The 17,237-nt window shown below is 36.0% G+C and overlaps 3 protein-coding genes across 3 annotated transcripts; 2 read left to right on the top strand and 1 right to left on the bottom strand.

The window, feature by feature from the left end:
• The first annotated feature begins 6,753 nt into the window (after positions 1–6,753).
• LOC21404909 (protein GRAVITROPIC IN THE LIGHT 1) lies at positions 6,754–9,403 on the top strand. Its single transcript, XM_024170958.1, has 4 exons — positions 6,754–6,758; positions 7,186–7,808; positions 7,840–7,920; positions 8,317–9,403. Exons 1-4 carry the CDS (start codon positions 6,754–6,756, stop codon positions 9,105–9,107), a joined length of 1,500 nt encoding a protein of 499 aa, XP_024026726.1. The 3' UTR covers positions 9,108–9,403.
• Positions 9,404–9,743: 340 nt separating this feature from the next.
• LOC21404910 (mitochondrial uncoupling protein 2) lies at positions 9,744–12,670 on the bottom strand. The gene is made up of 9 exons (XM_010106396.2): positions 12,346–12,670; positions 11,548–11,766; positions 11,345–11,423; positions 11,047–11,180; positions 10,843–10,941; positions 10,626–10,730; positions 10,311–10,385; positions 10,031–10,117; positions 9,744–9,919 (listed from the first exon to the last, which is right to left on the bottom strand). Exons 1-9 carry the CDS (start codon positions 12,424–12,426, stop codon positions 9,890–9,892), a joined length of 909 nt encoding a protein of 302 aa, XP_010104698.2. The 5' UTR covers positions 12,427–12,670; the 3' UTR covers positions 9,744–9,889.
• Positions 12,671–15,100: 2,430 nt separating this feature from the next.
• Positions 15,101–17,224, top strand: LOC21404911 (proliferating cell nuclear antigen). Its single transcript, XM_010106397.2, has 4 exons — positions 15,101–15,559; positions 16,219–16,371; positions 16,459–16,556; positions 16,699–17,224. The coding sequence occupies exons 1-4, from the start codon at positions 15,241–15,243 to the stop codon at positions 16,918–16,920; spliced, it is 792 nt and encodes a 263-aa protein (XP_010104699.1). The 5' UTR covers positions 15,101–15,240; the 3' UTR covers positions 16,921–17,224.
• The last annotated feature ends 13 nt before the right edge of the window (positions 17,225–17,237 follow it).

Genomic DNA, 17,237 nt, shown 5'->3' on the forward strand with positions numbered 1-17,237 from the left:
TTATTTTGATGCGATTTTGAGAATATCAATAACGTTTAGAAACGTACACTAATAACATAAATATCTTCACTATAAAAGCTCTTTCAAAATGCCCGCAACATTTATGTCAAAGTTTAGCCAAACTATTAGTAGATAGGTCTGATTTTTTATCATTTATTTTTGATTAATACTCTTTTAATTAATATAATTATTTGACGAAAAAAGATATTAATTAAAAATAAAAAATAAAAATCTAAATTTATACATTTTAAAAGTTTTTTTTGTCTCTTTCGTAATAATGTTTAGGAGCTTTCTACGTGTATCTATATAGTGAGATTGAATATAGCGAAAGATCAACCATTGCTACACATTTTTCTTTATTTTGTGTGGCGGGCTATAGCTAATTAGTTTTCCCGTCTAGCACCATTAGAACGGTTTTTATGTTTCCTCAAATTTTATTGAAAATTTATGTAATTATACTTGATGGAAAAATTTGAGAAAGAAAAAAAATAAAGTTAAGGTGGGGCAAGCTATTTGAGATTTTCTTCCTTCTGTAGTAATATTAGTTACGCCCCCATGCCCTGCCTCGATCATACATGCATGCCTATATTTGCACCGTCTAGATTTTTTATGTTCACTTTCTCACGTTGTAAACTGTACACTTTCGAACAACATGATGCCAAGTCTTTATAATTTTTTTCCTTCTTTTTCTCAAATTGAAATTTCTTAAGAGTTTGTAAATCGAGTATCAACGATTATGGTTTTTTGTATTGTATTTAATAAATTAAATGAAGATATATTTTCTTTTAACAAGATAAGAGATTCCAACTCAAAACCTCAATATATATCTCAAAAAAAAAAAAAAAAAAAAAAGAAAGGAAAGTCTCGAGCTCTACGTTATTTTCAAGAAACGCCTGCAACATGTGTTTTCAAGTTTAGCCAAGTCAATTAGCCTATTTGTCTTTTCAATTGTATTTGAGATCAGTGGCGGATTTAAGTAGAGTTTAACGGGGGGTTACCGCCTCCATTTAAATTTTTTTGAAAAAAATATTACCTTTAAAAATTTTAAAATTTTACACTTAAACTGCTACTGAAATAATATATGTACCCACTAAAATGAATATATTTTCTTAATGCTCCACTAAAATAATTTGTTAAAAAAATTTAATGTACGCCCTTACTGAAGTGAAAGACCGGCTCTGTTGGGATAATTAGATGCAAAACAAAAAGGCTTCGTTATAATCTTCTTTGATGCAATGATGAAGAATACTTTGTCCTAATTTTGGTACGACTAAACTAATCATTTTATAGAAGGTAACAGGGCCTGCGGGATTGGCGTTTTTCGCTCTGTCGGGTGTGCGGCTGGGGCAGGGCAACGACGAGCAGGACTTGCGGCTGCTAAGGTGAGGCTACGAGGAGGCACTCACGGTGGGTTTGGAAATGACAACGGTTGCTGGGGCAAGGCAGTTGCTATAGCTTATTTCCACGCTCTTATATCTTTGTTACTCCAAGAAAAAAATACAAACTCATTATAGACACTTCTTTTCATTACCACTTGTACATGTACTTAATGAATGGATTCTTTAAACATGTTTAAGTATATAACTATAACATGTGCTACATAAGAAATAAAGATTACCAGTGAGCCCATAATTCCTATCCGAACTAGTCCTCCCCCAACCCCCTCTCTATGCCATTAGACCAAAGGGTCCTGGGAAAGAAGTTGATTTTGGAAGGATTGAGGTTCGATCTTTCAAGTATATTACTCAAGTACCCTACATTCTATAATTTCTCGTATAAATGGTCTAGCGTTAAATAAATTCCTTGGAACATATCAAAGACATCAATTTCTAGAAAAAAAAAAAAGAAGAAAAAACACAATTATCAGAGATATCATAATTTGGAAATAAAAAGAAATATTAGGGCATTATTAAATTCACGAATTTGAGTTTTTAAATCGAGTTGAGATGTGATTTTATATGAGAGCTTTTTCCTGTAGTAAAAAAAAAAAAAAAAAGATATAACTTTTAATAAGAGTTTTTAACTATAACAAAATTAAAATTAAAAATTCGAATCAGTGAAATGAACTGGACTTAGAATTTTATAGTAATGGTCGGGGATATACATCATATCATAATCATAATTCGCTAAAATGCCAACCTTCTTTGATATTCCATACGTACATCAATTATGCATATATAATTGTTACCCTCCAAAATCCAAATTAGTCCAAACGCTTGTGCCAAAACCGCGAAAGCGCGTGCCCACCCACAACAAGCTGTCTCTAGATTTGTGCGTTTGTCGTAACGAGTCGTCAACGACGAAAACTTATAAGCATACAATTACCATGCATGCACATGTATTTCTGACCGCCAACGATCAAATCCTACTAAGAGCGGATCCCCTGTTCTATATATACAAAAAACACTGCTCAGAAGTATATACATATAGATATGGTACATGCATACATACATACACACACACATATATAAAGTATACGCTGTAAACAACAGCGTCCGTGCTTATAATTTGATTGAAAAGAATGGCATTTTTCTCCTCACTATCTTACATGAAGAAATGTTTGTAGAAAGTGACGGGGGGCCAAAGTCTTGCCAGCTGCTTTAGGAAGTTGTCGTGTGTATATATTTAGTATGAATTTGAGATTCGTCTCAATTTTGCTTCAACTTTTAAGTACACTTTGCAATTGATCAAATTTTTTGTTGGAATTGTTGAAAATAAATTATAGTCCATATGTGCATTGAAGCATGTGGAATGTGGGTTACCTCGAGATGATGCCTGTTGGCTGTCGGAACGCTGCCGGAAAATCACGGGAGAAGGGGAGAGCTTAGGTTCTCTGAGCTCCTCTCTCTCTCTCTCTCTCCCTCTCCAAACGTTAGGCCCCGACAAAATCGCCCACACAACCACACCAAAAAACAAAAGACTGTGCTGCCTATATAAAACGAAATAGGACTATTGGGCTTTAACCAATATTCAATTAGAGATATTACGAGACAAAAGGAAGTTTATGAGTCTCAAGTTAGTTATCAAAACGAGTGTCTATCACATTATGGATCAATTTTTAAGATATATGAATAATTAAATTCTCAACAACAATGTTATCCATAACATGCTTTAATTCATAATAAAGCGAATTATTATGATTACAAAAATCCACATAAAAATATTTCAACAAGAATCTGTGTAGGAATCTGTTTGGGAGCACTACTTATCAGTCATCACTCGATTAGCAAAATCAAATTAGATCTAGCCGCGTATAAATCACTACTTTTTAATTGCAACATTAATATTGAAGTTTCTTTTCAATATTAATGGTAATTCTAACTTAGGATAATATATGTTGGTTATAGGATTTAGTCCGAGTAAAAGTCATATTATATTAGCAACAACTCTTTCATAATTCATATAATACTAATTCATGATTTTCTTATGTTATATATATGTACAATTTTCAAAAACTACATAAAAGAATGCTTCATTTATTATTATTTTTTTTTAGGAAAAGAAGACGAATGCTTTAATAATTGAACTAAGAAACAATATTGCGGCTAAATGCAAATGGTCATATATACCTGGCCATATTTTTCTTCTCCATATATTGACTGTATATATATATTCATGAGTTTGTTACTGGCCGATACAAAAATATATATAGTCAGAAGTAGAAATATAAACACGTTAATTGATTCCATAATTATTCAGAAAAAAGTTATTGCTTCCAGATCCAGTACACGTTTCGAAACAAAATATCAGTAATCTAACCCGTTTGTTTCGCAAATTTATATCAAAATTCAAATCTTTTTTCTAAATATATATTCCCTCTTACAAAACAGTACATGAATTTCTGTTTATTAATAATCTATAAACCAAGTGCGTTCAACTATAGGAGAAGAACAACCAATATAGAGATACAAATTCATCAGTAAACTAACAACAACTACTTATATATACAAACAACTATTTGGATAAATTCAATTGATCAGTTATGAATCAAAATTAATTGATCATAAAATACCTTCTAGCAAAAAGAAAGGGAAAAAAAAGAAAGAAAAGAAAGAAAGAAAGAAAACTACTACATATGCAAACTGTGGTGAAGACTAGAAAGTGATCTTGCTTTCTTGTTAAAAAAAAAAAAAAAAAAGATTCGAGTGATGGTGATGTGGCCTAAGGCAAGCACTAGCTAGAGAGTAGAGAGCTACTATATATCTGTTTCTTCTATTTGTGCCAATATCCCACGTGGTCCATGTCGGAGAAGGATCAAACCCTCCAAATACCTCCGCCAAACTTTGAAAGCTAGGACCCCTATAGCCCTACACGTTATATATATATATATATATATATATATTGCATACTCTTCTTGAAATATCCTTTTCATTTCTCTCTAGCTATCTTCTGCAGATATATATATATATATATGCATATATGCATATGTAATATATAATATTATACATGATATAGAGTTTTATATAGATCATCTATAATATTATACATGTGTACAAATATCATACAATTATAAAGATCTTCGCAATTCGCTTGGCTGTTTGTACGCCGCGCATGCATGTTACCTTTTTATATGTACTTTTTCTCTCATGAATTCATTATTCATAATGGAACTATACGGTGATTATGACATAATTATATATCTATATATACATGTGTATGTATGTATGATGTAGTTCTTCTCCCCACATGCAAGGGGTTATTAATTTCTAGCTAGCTAGGGTAGCTATTAACCACTCGTCTTACAGTAAATATACAGAAGAATACTTACAAAAGAATAAAAGCAACAAATTATTAACGAGCTCTCTCTCTCTCTCTCTCTCTCTTTCCCTTGATCCCACATGATCAGAATTAATCAATGGATTTCGTTTGCATCTGACGGCAAATGTATTGGAGGGTCAGGGACCCAATCTTTTGCCGGGCGGTCTTTTTCTATGTCTTTTTTTTTTTTCTTCATGACCAAATTACTACGTGGAATTCTGTAGGAACGTTATTTCTTTTCGTTTTTTTCCTACTTTTATTTTTCTTTTCTTTTTTATCAACAAACTACGTGGAGTGGTGTAGGAACGTTTATTTTCGTTTATTTTTCATTTTTCACGATCACGACCAAACTTAGTGGAATTTTACTGTAGGAACGTTTATCATGCTTGAAGCCTATAAATAGTCGTGCTGTCTTTGTATCATTCATCAACTTTCCAAAGTTGTCGTAACAGGATCTATCTCTCTCTCTCGGAGTAAATTCGAAACAATGTTTCAGAATATCCTATTTTGTTCCTCTAGTGTTGAAAGGTAATCAACATGTTTTCTTGGTTGTTTTACGAGTTATATATATATATTTCTGTGTTCTTTTGAGAGGCTACCTTAGATAATATATATATATATATATACATACATACATGACCCTTATATATGTGTGTGTTGTGATCACATGCTACTTAAGTTGATCATCATATGCTACACATACAACTTTTTATTTTTTCTGATCACACATATAACTTGCGCATTCCAAAGGATATCTGTTCCTCATAAATTTTCCCCAGTTCGTACGTAGACTTCTCTTTTCTATGTTTTTTACTGCCCTTATTCTCTTTGGTAGCCTATTGATGAAGGCTATTCAGCCGTTTAATTTATTGATTCGAATTTTTAATTTGAATTAGAATGTGATTTTATTATAATAAAAAAATTAAATGTAATTATTTTTAAAAAAATTTTATTTTAATAAAATTTAAATTCTAAACTCAAATCAGTATAATAAACAGAATCTATATGAACGTACATTTAAAACTCTCTTGATTGTTAAAAATATAAAATAATCTAGTCAAAATAGTAGTGTTTAAACCCGATCATAATAAAGCACACGATCGAATTTTGTAAAGCTTAGCTTATCATCTAGCAATTGCAAAGTACAACATAAACAGTGGAAAGTCATCATGAAGGACGTCCATCTTGACTTTTGATGGTCCACTTAACAATCAATTACCTTAAAAAACAAAACAAAACAATAAAAAAGCTTGGGCATTCTCGTAAACCCAATTCTTTGTTGTACAAGTGTTTGTCCGCAAATATATTATTATATAATTGGTTTTTTCAGGGTATTGATGCAGGAATTTTTTTTTTTTTTATAGACATCTCTGTTAATAATATTAATTTTTAATTTTTAAATATAATTAAAATCACATTAAATTAAAAAATATATAAAATAAATAAATTTTTATTTTTAATTTTTAAATATAATTAAAATCATATCAAATTAAAAAATATATAACAAAAATAAATTTTTAATGTAGATAACGATTGAAAAATAAAAAACACTTATAATTTTTTTTTTTTATCTCAGTAAAATACTCTTAAAATATATTACGGGCTTTCTTCCGAATAGGAAAACTTTTAAAATATCCCCTCCCATAACTATACTATTCACACCTCACCGGCTCACCCCCACACTGGCTTTTGAGAGAAGAGAGAAAAAAAAAAACCCACAACTGGAGTTTACTGGTCAACATTATTATTACAAATTTACTAGTATTGGAATCGTTAACAGTGGTTTTTGGGTGATTGTCACAGGAAGACGAAGAAGAAGAAGGCTGATGCCACGTGGAGGAATCTGGAAATAGGACTCGGCGATCCCCAGTTCCCGCAGTACTCCGTTCCGTTCTACGGGAGTCCCTTGGGAAAGCAAACAAAATTGTCGCTGCGCTCCGACTACAGTCACAGGTCTGTCACGCTAGCAACTACCAACAATTTTCGTATTTATTCATGCGGCCATAAAAATAAAGGATATTTAGTTTATAAATTAAAATTATATGATTAAAATTATTTTTAATTTATATATATTTTTACGAGAGAATTAATAGTTTGAATCAAATTTTATAAGAATTCGTTTGGTTGGAGGATTCAAACCATGTGATTCGAATCATTTTTGATTTATGTGTATTTTTTGTGAGAGAAAATACTGTAGCGAACCACGAATCATGATTCGAATCAGGGAACGAATCCCTCTACCAAACGCATCTTAAATGTTCTAAGCCGTAGTGGCATTATCGTTAATATGCGTACCTTTATGGGCATACTCTGACAGCGGTTCGGTGAAAGAGACAAGAGATCAATGCTAACTCGCTCACTGAGTGACTCACTAGCTAACCCATAAACCGGTACCGAGTTAAATCTGATCTTCTATTTCTGTCCCAGTAGTTTCAGAGGCGGAAGCTTCAAGGCTGCGAAGAAGAAAGGGGAAATAATGAGCAAGGTCTCGAATTTCTCCGATCTAATTCAACGAGTCGCGGCGTCTTGCCTGCTCCATCCGCTCGCCGCAGAGAGGTACGACTCCGGCGACGGCGCCAGGAATCGCGACGCCGATGAGGTGTACGAGTACGAAACGGACGAGAACGAAGAAGAGGAAGAGGAGGAAGAGGAAGAGGAAGATGAGGGACAGAGTCGAGTGGGATATTGCAGAGCGAAGGAGGTGGAGCCGAAGGAGACGATAATGGTGGAGGTTTTTGAGGCGGTGGCGGCGATGAAGAAGGCGTACGTGAGGTTGCAGGAGGCGCATTGTCCATGGGACGCGGAGAAGATGAGGGCGGCGGACGAGGCGGTGGTGGCGGAGATGAGGAAGATCGCCGTGCTGAGAGAGAGGTGGAGGAGGATTAATGTTTGTGGCGGCGGCGGCGGAAGAGGGAGAGGAGGAATGGTGATGTCGTCGGCGGCGACGGTGAGGGAGGTGGTGGCGCCGTACGAGGCGGCGGTGGAGGAGCTGAGGAGGGAGGTGAAGGCGAGGGAGCTCGAGGTTGAGAATCTCAAGGAGAAGCTCAAGAGCGTCGGAGAATCTGAAGAGCTTCGCCGTTCTCTCCGCCGGAGGCGGCACCGGAGGAGGGAAGAAGGGCAGGTCTCCGTCGAGGAAGAAAGTCAGCTGTAGTCAATCTCAAGGTACTGTTTCCGTTTTGAAATGACGATCTTGCCCTTCAATCTTTTGATAGTTTATGACTTGTGTGGTACTTTCACTTGCCTGGTTCTGACATGGCAAGCAATTATTGGTCCGAATCCTTTGACCGAAAATTCCACCTTTATCCAAGAAAAAAGAAATTTAAAAAAAAAAAAAAGCTACTTTCTGGTTCTGTTATGAAAGGAAAGGAAATCTAATAAGCCATTATAGTGGATTACTTTTCGTTTTCAATATATATAAAGTCAGCCCTAAAAAGTTGCTTATTCCTCTTTTTAATTATGTTTTTACTCAATTTGACATAAATTAGTGTTTTTAGATATAATACAAACATCATGATTAGCTATATGATCAGTACTTCTAACATATATATGTAAATACAGTTGCACCATCGCCATCACCGGAGCTATACGAGGCGGCAATGAGCAAAGTAAACGACGCACTAAGATCCTTCACGTCCCTTCTTCTCTCCTTAATGAGGTCCGCCCATTGGGACATAGGCGCCGCCGTCCGCTCCATCGAAGCCGCCTCCATGGCGGCCGATAACCCAACAGCCAGTGTCGGAACCATAACCACAACCTCCTCGCCGATAACCGCCCAGCACGCTAAGTACGCCCTGGAGTCCTACGTTTCACGTAAGGTCTTCCAGGGGTTCGACCACGAGACATTCTACATGGACGGAAGCCTCTCGTCGCTGCTCAACCCCGAGCAGTTCCGCCGCGACTGCTTCACCCAGTACCGTGACATGAAGGCCATGGACCCCTCCGAGCTTCTCGGGATTCTGCCCACGTGTCACTTCGGGAAATTCTCATCCAAGAAGTACCTGGCCGTGGTTCATCCCAAGATGGAGGAGTCGTTGTTCGGGGACTTGGAGCAGCACCGCCAGGTCGTGGCTGGGAACCACCCGAGGAGTCAGTTCTACGGACAGTTCTTGGAGCTGGCCAAGGCCGTCTGGCTTCTGCATCTGTTGGCATTCTCGCTCGGCCCGGTTCCGAGCCTGTTTGAGGCCAGCCGAGGGGCTGAGTTTCACCCTCAGTACATGGAGAGTGTCGTGAAGTTCCCCGGCGGGAGGATGCCATCGAGTATGGTGGTGGGGTTGCCGGTGAGTCCCGGGTTCAAGCTGTGGAATGGGGCGGTTATCAAGGCCCGGGTTTACTTGGTGTCGAGGAGTTGAGGCGCTTACTCAATTGTGATGATATGTATGTTAGTGAGGAATGAGGATCTTGTGTTGTTGTGTTTGAGGTGAAAGTGGGCAACATATATTAGGACTGGGAAGCAAGTAAAATAGTTGATTTTGTAATCTCTAAGTAGTAATGGTTTGTTGATGTTTTATATCAGGAGGGAAAACAAAAAAAAAGGTTTTGTTTATGTTGAGATGTGCATTTTAATGGCATTCTCAAACTTCCTATCATGGTCAAGTTCAGGGTAAAACTTTAATAGTACTTCTTGAATCTGATATTGATTATGAAACCATACTTGGAAAAGACGCATGTTGAGGTGATCAGAGCGTTCTTAAAAGCTTCAACAATCGATTATTTTAATATAGCATAATGCATTTTCGTTTAGATGATAATACTACTAATACAATTCGATTTGAAAGTGTTCATCTTTGGCACGCCAGTTGTCAAGAAATCCCAATGTCTTGCTCTTGCACAAGGAAACCCGGTTGACAAGTCGACACCAGTTCTTGAAATCAAGGCTTATTCATTCAAATAATGATGTGGAATACAAGTCAATGTCAGTCCAAATGGACGTATAGCAGCTTGTGTTCCTACAAACGGGTATATCATAGTAATGGCTAATAACTCTATTTTTTTTTTTTTTTTTATATAAGACGTAACCACATTCTACGTAAGAATCTGTAGTAGAAGAGAACAATAGAATAGAAGGCCCAATAATCTCTCGAGGGGAAAAAATGATAGTATCATATCTGCAAAACCATTATCAGGTCCAGATTTATGCCGACCCTGTTACAAATTTCTTCGTCTGTCGTGAAAAAGTGTGAAAGAGCAATTAGATATTATAATAAGCAGTTTAGCAAACACACGCAAAAAGCATCTAAAAACCTGCAACATGGTTAATAAATTGCTATCTTACTTGCTCAAGCGTGAGAAACATAATCACATTCCAAGATCCAAGCCGACCCACGTTTGGAAGGAAACCTTTGTAAAAGGCAAAAAATCCCTGCAATATAGTTGCAATCAGAACAAGATAATTGATACTTGGTCATTTCATGAAAACACGTTCAATCATTTATTGAAATACAGTCGAGAAAACTTATACAAGGAACGAGAAGATCGGCAAGAGGAAAGCAGCAGGTATGGTCACTTATAGGAATTCATCTCCTATGACTGCATAATGAAATGAATGAACATACCTCAGTCTTCAAAGTCTTGATGAAACATTCAAGCGTGTTTTTATAAGTTGAATCTCCCATCATCCTTGATTTCACCTAGAACATATAAGACAAGATAGTAAACCAATATTCCTCCCCATCAAACTATAACAAACCGCTTCACATGAAACAAAACCATCATCACTAATGTTGCTAAACCCTTTACTGGCACGCCACTATAGTTAGTTGCTTGTATTTTCTACCACCGATGCACCAGTATCACTTTATACACCCTCACAGGTTGGCAAGACTTATTTTTCAGAAAAGGAAATTACTAAGTGGTGAAACAATGCGTACCACATCAACAGGAGAACCAATACAGACTGCAAATAAACCTGCACCTAGACCAGCTAGGAGGTGAGTGAAAATACTGTCCGTGAACCCTGGAATTTTCAAAATCGTCTGCATAAGTATAACGAATCAGGATACAATGTGATTAACACCCTAGACATAACAAGTTATCCATAAGTTACAGATTGTCATGTAACTTCAATTTAAAAGAAGGCATCGTTACCTGCTTCACTTGGTCGTAACTCGCCAGCTCAGCAGCATTAATAATAGCATTTCGAGCTAAATTTGGCCCCAGTCCAGTCCATAGGGCCCCTAATCCTTCCTGCGTTTAATGAAGGAAGAAAATGAGTCACAGTCTTTTAGGAAAATAAGAAAACAAGTATGAAAAGACAATAGTACAATACTCGCATCTCATGGGGAAACTAACCTGTCTCACTATAGTGAAATAAGCGTTTAAAGCTCCAGAATAACGCCTGGGCACCCCGGGGGGCAATTTCCCTTCAGCTTGAAGTCGAACTTTCACAAGGTCCGTCGGGTTTGCCACTGCGATTGCCAGAGCACCTATTTTGATTCAAAAGATGAAAATTCAAATTATTATGATGTTTACAGCATTCTAACCTGTCAATTCAAGGCAAGGACAAGGAAAATAGAAAAAAACATGATGGGGGCACCTTCACATGCGTAACATATGATGTTGGTGCAAGGTTGTTTGATACCATACTAACCAGTTATCAGAGCAGCAAGTATTTTATAGTACAAAGGAATATCCCCAACAAAAGCACTGCCGACAAAGAAAGTTTTGACCTGTTCAAATGCAATTTGCAGTTGCATACAATGTGTCACAACTCACAATCAATCTACTATCGTACTACTCAACTCATGGAAGGATTTTTTTTTTATTTTTTTTTTTATTTTTCCCATAACTCACAGGATCATATAGGCCAATCCTTAAGCCTCCATAAAGACATTGGCGTTGTAACCCTGGAACAATACCCTTCCAGAGTGCTGATAGACCCTCTTCCCTCGCAATTGTAACAACAGTACCCAACAAGCCCTTGTACTTAGGCACGGTTGTCCCATCCGCCACACCTGCTTTCCTTTGGAGCTGTAGTCTTACTTTAGCAGTGTCCAAAGGAATGGTGCAAAACTGAAAGTTTCAATGTACATAAAAATACTTAAAACAGATCATCCTTGATAAGGCATAATAATGACACTCTAGCTAAGGGGCAAATTAAATGCAACTCAAATCAGAGAGTTGAGACCCTGCAACGCTGTTAAATAAAAGTTTTTGAACCAAATAAGGTGACAAGTGAATTATCATTTCTCAATTAGTGAACCCGCTCATAAAGTATTACATCTTACCAATAAAAAAATTAACAACTCATTACTGATAATTTGGAATGGCTAGCATAATCCTTTTTGTAAAAACAATAAATGAAGATTTAGGGAAACTTTCCAAATTTGTCTTTAATCATTGACCAAAAGAAAAGTTTATTGCAAAATTACACCGAAGAAGTCTGCACTTTCGGAATCCAGAGAAATGAGTAACGCAAATTTGCAAGTATTGTTCTTATCCATAGTGTATTACTCTCATAAACTAATTCGGAGAAAGTATATCTAGTTACGTACAAGAAAAACTCCAACATTATTCTAATCAAATCAGTGACCAAAACAGAGAAACGGCATCAGAGAAATTAGCGCAGATTAAGGAAAAACTTGGACGTACCTCCGCGAAACAGGCAGCGAAAGCACTGCACAAGAAGGTTTCGGCGAATGAGATCTCAAACCTGGGCCCGAGATCCGCCATGAGAGAGCGCAAAAAGGACAGGTCAGACGAACTGATTGGGGAAAATGAATATGGAAATTTGGGGTTTAAGAATGGGGCTAATGAAAAGGGGTTTTATAGAGAGCGTGGAAATGAGTGATTAAGAATGAAAGGTGCTTGGAAAAACGTGTTCATCGACCACCATTGAAGAAATGAAGCATTGCAATGGGTTTTGGTTTTGTTTCGTTTTTTGGTTTTTTTTTTTTTTTACACACCTGATGGTTTGAGGTAGTTGTCCGTATCAGTTCCATTTTATTTTCCTTTTTATGAGTTGGTGGGTTCTATTATAATTAGTTTAATTTACAGGGACGTCTCATGAGAGATGTTTAATTTATAGATTAGAATAATGTGATTATAATTATTTTTGATTTATGTGTATTTTTATGAGAGAAAATATTATAACAAATCACAAATCATGATTTAAATCATGGTTTGAATTCTATGAATTAGAATAATGTGATTATAATTATTTTTGATTTATGTGTATTTTTATGAGAGAAAATATTATAACAAATCATAAATCATAATTTAAATCATGGTTTGAATTCTCTAATTCCAACCGTCAATTTATTTTTTTATAATTAATTAATTCTTTTTCTTTTTCAGTTTAATTTATACGTACCTACCCATGATTTAAGTTTCTTCGCACATTTGACGTGCCATGATATTTTATTGTTGGAGAATATCTGAATCCTACTGTCGTTTTAGGGACAGACGACGACATTTTTGTAATCCGAAATATTACTGTCGTTTAGGTGCAGACGACTCAATTTTTGGTGTTTTTACTCGTAAAAACACGTTTCATATTGATTTTCAAAAAATAAAAAATAAAATGAAATGAATTTAGTGATTTAAAAAAAAAAAGAACTGTAGTGTTGCGTAACCATCGTTTACTTTGATTTGTTAGAGAACGACATTACGTTTAAAGTTGGTTGTACTATATGCCAGAAAAATGACGTATTGATTTTTCTTTTAAATTTTGATGTCGTTTACTTAACTACATTTCGTGCTCTTTGAAATTCAGTATAAACGAAACAAAATGAATAGTTCTACTCGAAAAAAAAAGGAAACAATGAATCGTTTTTCTTTTAGAACGATATTTGTGTTTTTAATGTTTCACAGTTAACATGACGGTCATTTTGTTACAATTCATGTCCCGTATTTGAAAGATTGTGTCAATTTATGTCTACAAAACAACAAGTGGATTCTCGTTTTAAAATTGATGTCGTTGGCTCGTTATATAAAAAAAAAGAGCATGTCATTGATGTTGTAGCCTGAAACCGCGCTCGTTTGTTTTATAAAAAGTTGTGTCGTTTTGTTGTTATAAAGCATAATATCTTTTATAGTTTAAAGTTCTCTGATCGTTTTAGTGTTGTTTTCTGTCGTTAATTCATAACTTTGTGTCATTTATCCTCAAAAAATTTTACTGTCGTTTATTACAGAAAAACGACACATTGTTTTTACTTCAGGATGTGATGTCGTTTAGGCCAGCCAAATGTTGTCCTAAGTTAAGAACTTTCCTTTCTCGTTACATGTCGTTTGTTTCATAAGACTCGTGTGTTTTTCCATTGCTACCCTCATTGAGGGCATAGAAGGGTCGAGATATTCCGCCCCCCGCCCTTTTTTTTTTTTTTTTTTTTTTGCTGCAAAGTCGAGATATTCCCATTTGAGGGCATTCCATAATCACTCTAACTTCCACCGTGAAATGTTAATCGTCATTGATATTTTTGGTAAGTTATAAACAAAAAAGAAAAGTGAATCATTTTTAACTCAATCTAAATTCAATGCTACCACAAAATAGACCAAAATCCAACAAAATACATAGAGAGCGATACTAGGATTAAAGTGAATGCTATATATTATTTTAAATTAAATAATAACATGTATCTTGAAATATGTATGGGAAGGGGTTGAGACCGTAGTGTGTTCCCCATTTGCTCTTTGTACCATCGCCGTCTCGAATTTTATTAGTATCTATTTCCGCCCCAAACTTTGTTAGGACATAATTTCCCGTCTTTGTTTTGTCCTGACGAGAAAAAAGCCATCCTTAATCTAAATTTTGATGCAATTGAAGGAGAACGTTTTGAGTGCGTTTGGAACTCGTTTCAAAATAATTTTATTTTTTATATGAAAATGGAAATGAAAACATTTTCAATCTTAGATAGAAATCATTTTTGAAAATGCATTTAGTAGTTTTATCAAAAGATTGTTTTCAGTATAAAAAAAATTCATTAATGTCTCCATCTCTCTACTCGAGAGAGGAGAAAATAAAAACAAAAAATGAAAAACGACTAAAAATCGTTTTTCATTTATCTCCAATTATATATTAAACTAAAAAATCATTTTCATTTTCGTTTTGTGACTTTAATTGTGCCAAATGACGTTTCTTTCCCATTTTCATTTTTTTTCCTCAGAAAACGTGAAAAGCCTTTGGTTGTGTTTTTTATTTAGGTTCATGAGATGATAGATGTTCACTATTGAATAAGAACACCTTTCCCACGTGGAACCCATCAAGTGCTAAAGTGCAGGAATCAAACAATAGAACGGTCGCAGGCAATCCCAGCCAGCAAATTGCCCCCAAAACGCGTGGCGGGAAATAAATTAGGGCAAAATCCCGCCAATCTTTTCAAAGACACATTTCCATCCTCCACTATTTATACCAACCCGACGAAACCGAACCGACACAAACCGCTCTCCATTTTCCCTCCCTTTTCAAAACCCTAACCCTAGAAAGCTTCAGAAGAAGCTCGCGGCAAATCGGACAGATCCGGAGAAGAAGAGCCGAAGAAGAAGAATATGTTGGAGCTACGGCTTGTGCAGGGTTCGCTTCTAAAGAAGGTTATGGAGGCCCTCAAGGACCTCGTCAATGACGCAAACTTCGACTGCTCGGCCACCGGGTTCTCGCTGCAGGCCATGGATTCCAGCCATGTCGCGCTCGTGGCGCTGCTGCTCAGATCGGAGGGCTTCGAGCACTACCGCTGCGATCGGAACCTCTCGATGGGGATGAACCTCGGTAATATGTCCAAGATGCTCAAGTGTGCCGGAAACGACGATATCATCACTATCAAGGCCGACGATGGAAGTGATACTGTCACTTTCATGTTCGAAAGTCCCAGTATGTTCTCTTTTTCTTTTGTTTTTTGTTTTTTTTGAGAATTAAGACGTTTGGAAGTGTTTGGGTGTATTTGCACTTTTTCCTTCCGTGGTGAAATTGGCCTTTTTTTTTTTATTTTATCGCATTATTTTCAAGGTTTTTTTTTTTTGGTGGATCTGGGGATGCTTTGTTTGAATTAAGTGGCTGTTAGTACGTATTTCACTTGGACGTTGGATTTTTTTTTTTTTTGGGAAACTATGTTCTGGTTTGTTGAAGACGTAAAATTTCAGGATGTGAGGGCTAGTGGAAATGAATTTAACATTTAAGCATGTTCTGGTAATTTTGGTTTTAGTTTTGCTTTTGAGTCGAGAAAGTAACATAAAAGAACAAGATTCGGTCAATTGTAGAGGAATTTATGCTGTTTTTGATTTTTGGCTCTTTTGACTAATTGGAAATTTCAGTTTTAACTGTGAATAAAGATGAATGTAGTCCATTTACTAAAGATGATTGGACTACAGGTTATCCAATTCATGAAAGAACTTTCAGTTTTAACTGTAAATAAAGATGTTGGGTGGTTACGTGAATTTGGTAGTCCATTTAGTAAAGATGATTGTACTACTGGGTTATCCAATTCATGCTTATTGTTTTTGTTTGTCTTTCATCTGGGTAATTGATTATAGCTCAAGATAAAATTGCGGACTTTGAGATGAAGCTAATGGACATTGATAGCGAGCACCTTGGAATTCCGGAAGCTGAATATCATGCTATTGTTAGGATGCCTTCAGCTGAGTTTGCTAGAATATGCAAAGATCTCAGCAGCATTGGTGATACTGGTACTTCCTAAAATCTTTTCTGCAGATTTCAATCTCTTTAAAACCTTGCTGGTTTATTCATTCATGGATATTGTGTTTGCTGTGCAGTTGTCATCTCTGTTACTAAGGAAGGCGTGAAGTTCTCGACAAGAGGTGATATTGGTACTGCTAACATAGTTTGCAGACAAAATACTACAGTAGATAAGGTATTGTTAATTTAATTCAATTGTTCTATCACATCATCTTTGTTAAAGTATATTTTGGGGATTCAGTTCTTTTCTATAGTTTTTCTCCATTAAAGCACACCATGTTGCTCATGTAGTTTTCTCTTATTTGTGGGAATTGCAGCCAGAAGAAGCGACAATTATAGAGATGAATGAACCAGTTTCTCTAACATTTGCTCTGAGGTACATGAACTCCTTTACGAAGGCGACCCCATTGTCAAACACTGTTACGATCAGCTTGTCTTCAGAATTGCCTGTTGTGGTTGAGTACAAGATTGCAGAGATGGGCTATGTCAGGTTCTACTTGGCTCCTAAGATTGAAGAGGATGAAGACGAGACAAAGTGAGTTTAAGCACTATGCCATTTTGGATCACCCAATAGGCTGCTTTCTCATTTACCCTGGTTGTACTGTCTAACGTTCATCTTAGAACTTTTGCTTATATGGCTTAATCAGGGTTGTCATTTAAGCAGTGAAGTAATAGTTTAGATGATTTTCCCAGATCTATTTAGTATTGTTCTTGCTATGTAGTGTAAACAATGTTACTTTTTTATGTTCATTGGTTGTTTGTATATGTTCTTTGGTATTGGCACAATTCAGGTTCTGAACTAACCCGATTTGATGAATCTAGAAGTGAAACTAGATACCGTATCTGCAGTTTGGTA

This window comes from Morus notabilis, unplaced genomic scaffold (assembly GCF_000414095.1).
Source record: "Morus notabilis unplaced genomic scaffold, ASM41409v2 Scaffold101, whole genome shotgun sequence".
Lineage (NCBI taxonomy): Eukaryota > Viridiplantae > Streptophyta > Magnoliopsida > Rosales > Moraceae > Morus > Morus notabilis.

Coding starts and splice junctions, on each gene's coding strand:
- LOC21404911 (XM_010106397.2), top strand. CDS start 15,241: ATGTTGGAGCTACGGCTTGTGCAGGGTTCGCTTCTAAAGAAGGTTATG. Junction 16,372..16,458: donor CAGCAGCATTGGTGATACTG/GTACTTCCTAAA, acceptor TTTGCTGTGCAG/TTGTCATCTCTGTTACTAAG. Junction 16,557..16,698: donor AAAATACTACAGTAGATAAG/GTATTGTTAATT, acceptor TGGGAATTGCAG/CCAGAAGAAGCGACAATTAT.
- LOC21404909 (XM_024170958.1), top strand. Junction 7,809..7,839: donor TCTCAAGGAGAAGCTCAAGA/GCGTCGGAGAAT, acceptor GCTTCGCCGTTC/TCTCCGCCGGAGGCGGCACC. Junction 7,921..8,316: donor CAGCTGTAGTCAATCTCAAG/GTACTGTTTCCG, acceptor ATGTAAATACAG/TTGCACCATCGCCATCACCG.
- LOC21404910 (XM_010106396.2), bottom strand. CDS start 12,426: ATGGCGGATCTCGGGCCCAGGTTTGAGATCTCATTCGCCGAAACCTTC. Junction 11,424..11,547: donor GGATTGGCCTATATGATCCT/GTGAGTTATGGG, acceptor GCATTTGAACAG/GTCAAAACTTTCTTTGTCGG. Junction 9,920..10,030: donor TGTTTCTCACGCTTGAGCAA/GTAAGATAGCAA, acceptor TTTTCACGACAG/ACGAAGAAATTTGTAACAGG.